Source organism: Halyomorpha halys, unplaced genomic scaffold (genome assembly GCF_000696795.3).
Source record: "Halyomorpha halys isolate HHAL.00 unplaced genomic scaffold, Hhal_1.1 Scaffold253.1, whole genome shotgun sequence".
NCBI classification, from domain to species: Eukaryota; Metazoa; Arthropoda; class Insecta; order Hemiptera; family Pentatomidae; genus Halyomorpha; species Halyomorpha halys.
Window position 1 is genome coordinate 369,297 of NW_027111492.1, and position 11,198 is coordinate 380,494.

The 11,198-nt window shown below is 35.8% G+C and overlaps 1 protein-coding gene across 1 annotated transcript in view; it reads right to left on the minus strand.

Moving 5' to 3' along the window:
• Positions 1–8,492, minus strand: part of LOC106680305 (phospholipid-transporting ATPase ABCA3) — a gene marked incomplete at its 5' end in the record, with an annotated part of 76,010 nt that extends 67,518 nt beyond the window's left edge. The window contains 2 exon segments of the mRNA XM_067049527.1: positions 826–1,060; positions 8,407–8,492. Coding sequence (XP_066905628.1) covers positions 826–1,060; positions 8,407–8,492 — 321 coding nt within the window.
• Between the last annotated feature and the right edge of the window lie 2,706 nt (positions 8,493–11,198).

Sequence of the window (11,198 nt, forward strand, 5' to 3'; positions counted from 1 at the left end):
TGATTGTTTGCGGCTTTAGCGCACTTTCTCACTACCAGTGATGCGGCGAGAGGGAAGCGCTGGGATCTTTTGGGCTCTGCTCTACCCCTCACATGTGGGGAATAGAGTGGGCTCAGGGATCCTCAGGTTGATTGTGTAAATATTGTATATAAGAGTGTAAATGTGACTAGAGATTATATTATTTTATCATTATGTTAGTTTTTTTTTCATACACACAGTTTAATGTTCATTTTGTTTATTCTTCTGTTTGTATTTATTTTAAGAGAGATTTATTTTATTTTAGTATGAATGTGATCATTCATTCAACTATAGCTCACAACTGTGTGGCAGATTGTTGTAATATCTATCAATAAATAAATGGTATTTAAAAAAAAAAATGTATTTAAACCAGAGATCGAACTAATTCACAGGCAGGGTCTGCAAGTGTACTATAATAGTCACAATTAACAATAAAAATACCTAAACAAACACATGACGTACGCCGGCAGGGCTGTGTATATTGAGTTATACTTCACCGTTACTTAGCAACAACTGATTTTAAAATGCAGATCTTCGGCCAGTTGCTTAGCGACGCCTTAGCAACGGTTTCTCAGTGTAGTTGAACCACTCACAGTTCCCGATTCACTATAGAGGGCCGACACCTCTTCTTACCCAGACTCAGCGACCGGGTACTTTTTGACACGTTCAGTTCGGACAAGTCCTTTCCGAATATTTGGTATTTAGACAGATACACCTCTACAAAATACTCAATTTTCACAATATCGGATAGCCCACCCTGGTTCATAATGTCTCAATTAATGTACAATATAAACTTTAAATACTTACAACTATTAATTATTGATGACAATGTAATATAATAAACTGTAGCATGAAGATTGATTAGTGATATTCCCACAAAAATTGAAAAAAAATCTATATTTTCAATAAGTGCTGGTCCATATAGTGGAATCTTTAATAAAAGTGAAAATATCAAGGTAGGTATTAACTGCTCGATAACAGAATGGATGATATAACTGCATAATATATAGAAATCCAATATTCCACACATCCTCATTCTTTCCTAAAACCATTTAAGGAAATGTATTTATTTGACAATCTTAATATTACTTCTATTATTTACTTTTACTCATTAATATTAATTCTGTGTTAATCAGAACATAACAAGTACACATAATACACAGATAATTTAACCATATTTAATGATCAATTTTGGACTTTGAACCCTAGCCTCACGCCTTCCTAACCACTGCTGACCCTTCTTACGTCTCCTAATATATTATTATTGACGCGACAGACCGTGGAGGTCCAAAGCCTTAGGAAGTACATGGTACGCTTCATGACGTGGTTTTCATAAGGGTGGTTCCGTCATTCCTACGCCTATTTTTGTCAGTGCCACCCATTGGCTAACGGGCCTCACAAATGCCCGGGGGGGGGGGGAGGCTGTAAGTAGTGAGTATTGTATTATTATATGCTTGAAAAAATCCAGGATAGGGCCGGGGACTCGAACTCACAACCTTTGGGTTGGCGGACAGGCTCAGTCTTGAATCACCGTCCCTAATACTCAATGCTAATCTTTAAGTACTAGACGAATTATGGGGCTCCTGGAACACTATTTGGCGCAGCCAATCATAAGCCAGTATTTGGCACGTGACATATGGTGAGAGATTTGAATTTAAATCTTCATCTTGACGTGACCTTAACCACTGATCAGGTGACCATTGTACAGTCAGAGGCCGTTATTTGGTCATCAACAATGGAGGAAATGTGTGTTCTAGTGTAGCTAATCTAACCTTAACTACACTAAAGTGGACCCGTGTCCTATTTGGCCACTCCCCTTCCTAATTACGTTACCAGTGGTTCATGGATATTTTATGTCACGTGACCCTTCTATTATCCCTACTTCTTTCTAATCAGCCAATCACAGCACACCATACCCTCAGCCACCATTTTATTATAACCACCATCTACTAAAGGGTCAGGTACCCAATTTTTACATTATAATCTCTCCCACCATTTTATTTTTTTTGACAAATTATTTATCAACTTAATAGGCTTGAGACTTTGAAAGGGACTGGATGTGCCCGACCGCCCATTTTTTTTCTGTTAGAGTGGCTTAAGATTTTGTGCTAAGGGTGACTCACCGCCATTTTGATTTTTATGCTCTTTGAGAGATTTACAGGTTTGCTGGAGGCTGAGTGTGCCCAACCACCATATTTGTATTTGTTTGTTTATTCCCACCATTTATTGGTGAGTCAGGCACCAATCATATAGACTATAACCACCCTCCACCATTTCGTTTCTAATGCAAATTGAGATACTTGAGGTTTTAGAAGGGGTCGAGTCAGCCATCTTTTTTTTTTTCTATTTGAGAGACTTAATGTAGAGGCAGATTGTTTCCAACCGTTATTTTGTTTTTTCTGCTGTTAAAGAGGCTTATAGTTTTGGTGGAGACAAAGTGTGCCTGGCCATTATTCTATTACGAGGGTCTCGCGAACGACATAACGCTAAGATCGAACTTTGAATGGACAGGCCCTAAAACATAAACAATGATAAGTAAGACTTTTTTTATCTCCCTTATATTTTAATCCTTTTGACTTTTGAACTTTACTGTTATCTCCATCTTTTCGTTGAAAGTGCATATAGTTATAATCCCCTGCATGTTGTTAATTTTTAAGCGTAAACAATGTAAGTACTTTGAACTGGTTAAATCTAAAACGTAAACAATGATATGTAGAGATTTATCGTCTTATCTCTTCGATGAATGTAAAAAAGGGAATTTGAACCTCCATAGCTATGTTCGCTGACGTTACAGCTGTGTACAGCTCAACATGATAACATAATAATAGCTAGAAACACTTTGCAAAGTCACCTTAATGATTTAGAACAATATTTCACTAAATGGGTGATTAGCTTAAACATTGAAAAATGCAACTCAAAAGTTTTTACTCTTCTACGCCCACCAGATCTTATCCTCAAAGGTAAAAATGTGAAATGGAATCCTTCCAGTGAAACAGTAAGATACCTGCTGGGAATTCTCCTAGATCGCCGCCTTACCTGGAATCACCATATCAACATCAAACTTATGCAAGGTTAGCAATGCTATATCCTATCCAAAACAGAAATTCCAAACTAAAACCAGAAACAACTGTTCTTATATTTAAAACAATTCTCAGGCCACTGCTGATGTACGGCTGTGAAGTCTGGGGAGCGGCATCCTTCACGAAAAGGAAAAAACTACAATCTTTTCAAAATAAAGTCCTAAGAATCGCAGTTAATGCTCCTTGGTTCATAAGAAATAGCCAATTGCATCACGAATTACAAATGGAGCCAATAGAGGATTATATCAAAAAAACGGTTCATGAAGTTCCACTCCCCGTTGCCGACAGTTAAAGGAGCAGTGACCTACAACCTGGGAAACCCAACCTCAACCCTAAGACTGAAGCCCAGACTGCTGCAGGACATTCTTTTATAAATTTTTAATAAATATAAAATTATTCATTATTTTTTTTTTCTCTTTTCCCTTTTTCAAAGTTAAAAAATATATATAATATAAGTTATATCAACCATGTAAGGTCCACCAGGCCGATCTGGTATAAAAATAAAATAAATAAATAAAGTTATTATATAAGGTCCTGTACAGTGCCTTGTTTACATTCATTGAAGAGTTTAGAAGATAATTCTCTACACACCAAGGTTTATGTTTTAGTTTTAACCAGTTCAAAGTAATTACATTGTTCACACTTAAAAATTAACAACATACAAAGGAATTGAGTTATGTTTATGGAGATGAAGATAACAATAAAGTTCTAAGTCGAAAGGATTAAAAGATGAGGAAGATAAAAAGTCATACTTATCATTGTTTATGTTTTAGGGCCTGACCGTTCAAAGCTAGCGTTGTTTTGTTCGCGTGATTGGCTATAGTAAAAAAGGTGGGTACCTGACTCATCAATAAGTAGTAAACAAACGAAATACAAAAATGGTGGCTGAGCAGTCTCATCCCCACCAAACTCGTAAGTGTCTTAAAGAGCAAACAAAACAAAATGGCGGTAGGGTACACTCAGCCCCTACCTAAATCTTAAGCCTCTCAAACAGCAAAAAGCATGGTGGTGGGTTACACCGGTTTTAAAGCCTCGAGCCTCTCAAGTTGCAAGGAAAAACAAAATGGTGGGGGAGAGGTTATAATATAAAAAGTGGGTACCTGTCCCTTCACTAGATGGTGGGGATAAACAAAATGGCGGCTGAGGGCATGGGGTGCTGTAATTGGCTGATTAGAGATAATTAGAAATAACAGAAAGGTCACATGACATAAAAGGGCTATGAAACAACGATCACGTGACTAGGAAGGGGAGTGGCCAAATGGACAAGGGACTGATCACTTTAGTGGTTAAGGTCAAGTCGGGCTAAATTCAAATTTCCTCCATTGTCTGTGACCAAATGATGGCCTCTGATTGAAACAAGTGTCCTAGAAGCCCCAAACTTCATCTACTACTTAAGGATTACCATAGGAAATCAAAGATAAGTATTGAGCTTTAAGGATTAGGGGTACATATTAAAAATTAGCATAGCGTATTTGGTAGGTCAGAATGGTCAGGAATGGGTGAGGCTAAGAGGCGTCAAGGTTGGGTTGAGGCTAGGGTCCAAAATCTAAAAATGATTATTGATTATGGACCAGAACCGGTCTTTTAATGGATGAGGATTGGCGAAGGGAGATGGGAAGGGGCACATTTGATGAAGGATTTACTGAGATTGGCTAATTAGAGAGAAGTAGGGATAATAGAAGGGTCACTTGACATAAAAAAAAACCGTGAACCAACGATCACGTGACTAGGAAGGGGAGTGGCCAAATGGAAGCGTGACTGATCACTTGAGTGGTTAAGGTCAGGTAGAGCTAAATTACAAATTTCCTCCATTTTAAACATGACTATTTCAAATTATATACATGAATCTCAACAAGGAATTTTCGGAAAGAAAAAAAGATTTGAAATAATAATTTATTGTTTGATTCAAATACTTAACTCGCTGTCTTGAATATATTTGATCATTGAAACATTTCAAAAGTCATCCCTCGTCAGCCCTCCAAATAAATAAAATAAATTAGGAAGTTTACTATTTAAAAAATATAAATGCAAAATACCACAGTTCCCGACATCCTTTCGACGTGTCCTAATAAGGAAGAAGAACACCAAAGGGACACAAAAGCAATTATTATAATCGTATTATATTTTATTGCGCATATTTGGCGAACAATTCTTTCATCTTCCTCGGAATCTTCTTGTTCAATACGCTAAAAGAAATTACCTGATCACATATTACAATATAAATATAAATATAAGTTAATGGAAGCTAGCACAAAAACTAAAAAACAAAAAAAAGGACTATATAAACCGCCTTTCAAAAGGGAAAATGTCTGTCCATGCACACTTCTTTCTCCCTTAGTTACAGGTTAGGTTACAATACACGACAATTTTTTATAGCAGTTCCTACCACGTACTTCTTCTAACTTATAAATATCAATACTTAATAAATAAATAATTTTAATAAATAAGTGGCAAAAACTTGGATATTTCAAACTCAATGAAAAATTCTATATCCAAAAGTTTGGATGCCACAAGGGATCTTCCTTTACCCTATATTTTAGGTTGAAGTTTTTCAAATAAAGATTAACATTGTTCTGTGGCGGCGGGTAGTAAGTATATATACACCTTAAGGTGGATCCACATGTTGGCCGTTCACCACGAATCGGAGGTTTGTACAAATGCTCGGTAAACAAAGAGACATCCACATGTCAGTGTTATTCAGAGAGGCAAGGATGGCAGACGATAAGTGGTTTCAGCCATTGCACTGGGATTATATATACTGCGCGAGAATCGTTAATGTCATTTTAAAAGATGCACAAAATAAGAAAATTGGATGTGCGGTGGTGTTTCTCGACATTGTATGTGCTTTTGAATTGGCCATAACGATATCGTGAGTTCACTTGAAGCGAGGGATGTGCCACTCTTAAAAACGTGATTTCGGCTCTCCTCTCAACGAAAGCATTAGAATCAACACAGGGGCCCACTCTACAAGCCCAATCAGGGTGCTGTGTAAAGTACCCCAAGGCGGACCCTTATCGTTATTAACCTGGACATAGGCCATCTGTACCGCGACATGTGCGAGCAAGACTTTGCAAATAGATTCGGTTATAACCTCGATAGTGACTAAAGATGTGTGGTCCTCACAGGGTTCGCGGATGACTAGCCGGTTTCAGTGTGCGACAAAGATGCTACGAAAAGAATCATCGACTGCCAGCAGAGGACATTTAAGGAGATTGGGTTGGCTTTCAATCCTCGAAAAAGCATGGGCTTCGTTATGAATAAAGGAGAGCTCTCTCTTGAAAATGAAGATAGCATCCAGACAATTGAAAAAGGTGAGACCATTAGATATTTAGGATGCACATTCCCGAGCTAGCTACAGTTCAACGAAGATTCGGTAACTAGGTTGAATGAAAATCTGAACAAGCTAGTCGTCTCTTGCTTGTTTAAGCCTGAGTAAAAGGTCAACCAATATGTGTTCCCGGGTCTTACCTTTTCCAAACTGCTCCTCACACAAAGCTAAGTCCAGAGATAATGGAGGGCAAATCGACACCATCATTCGCAGGAGTGTCAAGACTATTATAGGATTTACTGCGAACTCCTCCACGGCGCTAACTACGCTCCGAGGAGGTATTGGCTTAATTCGCTGCCAATAGGAGGCTCCTTTACAGCATTGGTCCATTGTTCAGCGACTGTCCAATATACTCGGTGCCCTGTTCCAGTCCATGTTCTATTGTTCAGCCGAACTTGCTGATTTCAACAGAGAGTCTGAAACACCAGCACATGAAATGATGAAGCTCCTTAGAGAAAGGGATTCTGCCTGCTTCGACGAGGTCTAAAGCATAGATTTGGCGGGATTCACGCGATATGCCGATATTGTCGCTTACCCCAAGACCGGTAATTCAGCAATCATTCTGGATCCCACAGTAAGATATGAATGTAATGACCCTGACCAGGCAAATAAAGTAGATAGAAAAAAAAAGAAAAGGAAATTCACAATAAATTTATCCCTTCCTTTCTTAAGGAAAAGTTTCGTGAGAGCTTTGGGGAAAGAGACTTCTACTTGAGAGGCCTTTCATTCGGAGCTCGTGGAACTATACCAAGCACAACAAGGAGTTTCATTGAGGAACTCGGTGTTGATATCAAGGTCGAAGCAAAAATGGCAGAAGGGATAATTATGGACTCCCTGGGAACTCCACCATCACATGCAGGGTGGCTGAGAATGATGGTGATGTCTCGGAGAGCATGCATTTATTGTACATTATGTATCTTCATTATTTCATATATATCTATGCAATTTTATATTTATTACTCGTTCTTTTAGCTTAACATATTTATTTATTTATTTTAACTTAATATTTTTACTTTTTCTATTTTAATTTTTATATGCACGTTTTTTTTCTAGATATATTGTATATGGGGACGTCCATATTGGGTGTTATGTATATTTATATATTTTTTTACTATATTTAATATGACTATATATATTCTTTTATACTTTCACTTAAATTAATTTAAGATATTCAGTATATTCTTCCTACATATTTTTTAATATGAAGAATCTCATTTCACGCTTGTTCCCTGCTGATCACCGCCTCTTTCCTCTTCCTTTTATCCTATCGTAGGAACCTCCGGACTTACATACTCCTTCGTATCTACTGGAATAGTACCCGGTGGAACAAACTTAAAAAAAAAATGCATACACATATCTTCTCCATTGTCTCCTCACTACGCACTCGTAGTTGCCAGCGTCCTGGCCATCTCTGTCATCTACTACTTCGGCACATCTTCCAAGAGGACAAGGCGGGCGGACGTACGTCGTTTTGTCGATCTACCTCCACGTGAACATCCAATTAGGACAACAACCACAACCGGGGCCCATCAATCACCGGTGATATAAGACTTTTTTTTCTTCTCTCTTTTCTTCAATTCATATAATTTTTGTAATAGTTTTAAGTTTGCATTCTTTTTTTTTTACTTTTTATATTTTGTGTTCCTTTTATTATGTTCACTTATTCAAAAATACACAAATAACAAAACTGGGCTATTCATTTCTTTTCTTTTCACTACTTTTCATGGCTGGGCTGGTAAAGGTTCCTTTTTGAACCCCTACCCGCCGTAACAACTTGTATATATTTTATACAGTAATCAATAAATAATTTAAAAAATATATATATATTTTTTATATACACATATCACTCTACTAAAAACATAAATTGTTGCTCATGCATATACTATATTTATATATGTTTATATAATACACACATATATTGCATAGACTATATACTTTGTTAACTAGATCACTATGCAAGAGAAAAATATATATACTTACCGTATCCCATTTGATTCTTCCGTCATGATATTTCTCCTCACTCAAAATCTTTTTATCATGAAACCTAGGTTCAGTGAAGTTGTCTTCTGTTGAGGAAAATAAAATCCGTAAGATATGGATCCATGTTTTAAAAATATATAATTATAATGACTTTGGGCCGGTTGCAGTTATCTCAGTTTCAGGTAACCTTGGTAACCAGTTAACAAACCTGTAGACCAGAAACAGGTCACTAAGTTACCGGAGTTTTACTAAACTCTTGGAGAAATGTTAAGTATTACAAATCTTAGTTTTATTGGAAATTTGTGCAACCGGCCGGGCCTGAACGTACTAGACCATATTTAGATAATCTAAAATTATCCTTAATGAGGCGTAGATACCGTAGATTAATAATTGGAAAAGATGGTTAGGGGGGGGAGGTTCAACAAAAAAGAACATAAACAAAAAACTATTTATTCATGCCGACGTTTCGACCTGAGTTTCAGGTCTTCATTAGGGCTATAGAACAAAAACACAGAAAAACAACCTTTCAGAGAGACATAAAACTGAAAAGAAATAGTATAATAACATATTTGGAATTATTGAATTGAATAGTACAAAATAGTTAATTGATAACAGTGAGAGTAGCAGATTGCTAACAGTGGACGATGAAATATAATATTATAGAGGTAAGAAGATATGTATAAGATAAGATATGTAAGTAGTGTCTAAAAAAACTGAAAAACAATTTGAATCAACATATTGAACAATATGAAATATATGATACAATCGTTAAGTGACTTATATGTTAAATGACAGAGTGAGTATCAACATATATATGAGTAATGAATGTATGATATAATTGGTAACAAATCATATGTATGAGTAAAATTAAAAAACCTTTTTTTTGTTATATAGATAAGTGCAAAAAAATTGGTTAAATTAAGATTAAAACGTATGTAAATATGAACAAGGGAGAAGAAGAAATATGGAGAATGGGAAATGTAGAAAGTAAGAAATATGAGATCCGAGAGAAGATACTTAGAGCTTAGCAGGGGATCCTAGCTAAAACTGATTGATTTGGAGAAAGTGAGCGTAACTTAGTGCTAGAGTGGGCGTAACTTCATAGTGTAATTAATTATATTAATCTTTTTTGTGTTTTACTGGAATAAAGTAGGCAATTTGAGATATGTACAGGAACATGAAAAGAACCATTTGTCATTCAAATCAATTTAAGTAAAGTAGTTAAATTTTTTGTAAATAGTACTGTTAAAGCCATGCTTAATAATTAAATTGAATATAATAAATAAATAAATTTCTGTTTTATTGAAAAATTTAAAGTTCTAATTATGAAGACAGTTGGCTTTTTAAAAAGTTATGACTTTTTATCATAAAGTTTGGTGATTTTTGAGTTATTAAGGCTTTTAGTATATTAAGATATTTCGAATTTTTAGGTATTTCCTCACAACCCTGTAATCATATTTGTATTAATTGATGTACCGTAAAAACTAGAAATTTCTATTAAAAAATATAAAAATAGATCACTAAGAAGATAAGAAAGAAAATGCCATCGAAAAAAACTATGAAATTTTTTATTATTTTTTTTTTGTAGTAGAAAATGTAGCTCTTGTAGAAATTGAACCATTCAAGAGATATGTATGCTTGAGATGTGACAGCAACGTTATTGTTAAAATCGATTACTCGAATGTGCCACTTAATACAAAATCCTTGATTTTATACTTTTTAAAGGATTTACTCAGAAAAGCCATGTACGATTTTGATTAAACTTGGTAAATCTATGTAAAATTGAATGGTCTTTAACCGAGTAAGAACCACGTATGAGTGGAACCATACCCAAGCCCTTTATTTTTTAAGCTGCTTAAGCCCCAACATCACCTTCCCCATTTCAGTACCCTCATAATCAGTCGAGCTACAGCCTTTGCAGATGAAGGTATGTAGTTTGTTTCTCTTTATTTCTCGATTTTCAATTTTTATTCTCTTTGGGTGAGAACCCACCCAACATTATAGTATATGGTAAGAGACCGACCAACGTTGTTGTGTATGTTCTGAACTTCGTAATGAAGTGAGTGAGTACTTTTTTTTAACATTCTTAGTTTTATTCACAATCTATTGTGAAAACAGAGTGTACTCAACAAAATGTACGTATTTAAACATCTTTATTTTCGAAAAGAAACAGTCACAGTAATGTACTACCTCACAAATTGGTCAGTACTCAGAAAGTATCATGTCCAGTTTCATTTGGTGAATGAATATCGCATCTATTTGCCTTATTCTTTTCTGTTTGATCTGACTCAAGTACATAGGTGTAACATATTTGGTTTGCCCCTAGGTGTTCAAAATGTTCAATCCACGTTTTTGTACACCTGAAGAAATCAGAGCAGAACTAGAAAGACAGCAATAATATTGAGTATGAAGATTCATGCTCAGAAGATGAGGATGAAATATTGAGGAATGATGATGAAGTGTACGATGAGTTTGAGGCTGAAGAACCAAGTCATGAGACTCGGATGGAGGTAAATTCGGACGATAGTGTGTTTTTGATTGACAAGGATGGCGAGAGTATATGGACCAATAAGACCCTACGATCGCCGTTCGGACGAACTTCAGCAAAAAAACATAGTAAGACACTTTCCTGGTGCCAAAGGAATAGCGAAAAATATGAAGAAAGAGAGTGATTTATTTTCTTTCTTTGTTACTTAAGAAATGATTACCATTTTAGAACGTTACACATACAAGGGAATAGAGAGAATGCTAATATTGTAATATGTTTTGTATTATGGTTTGTAGTTTTATTT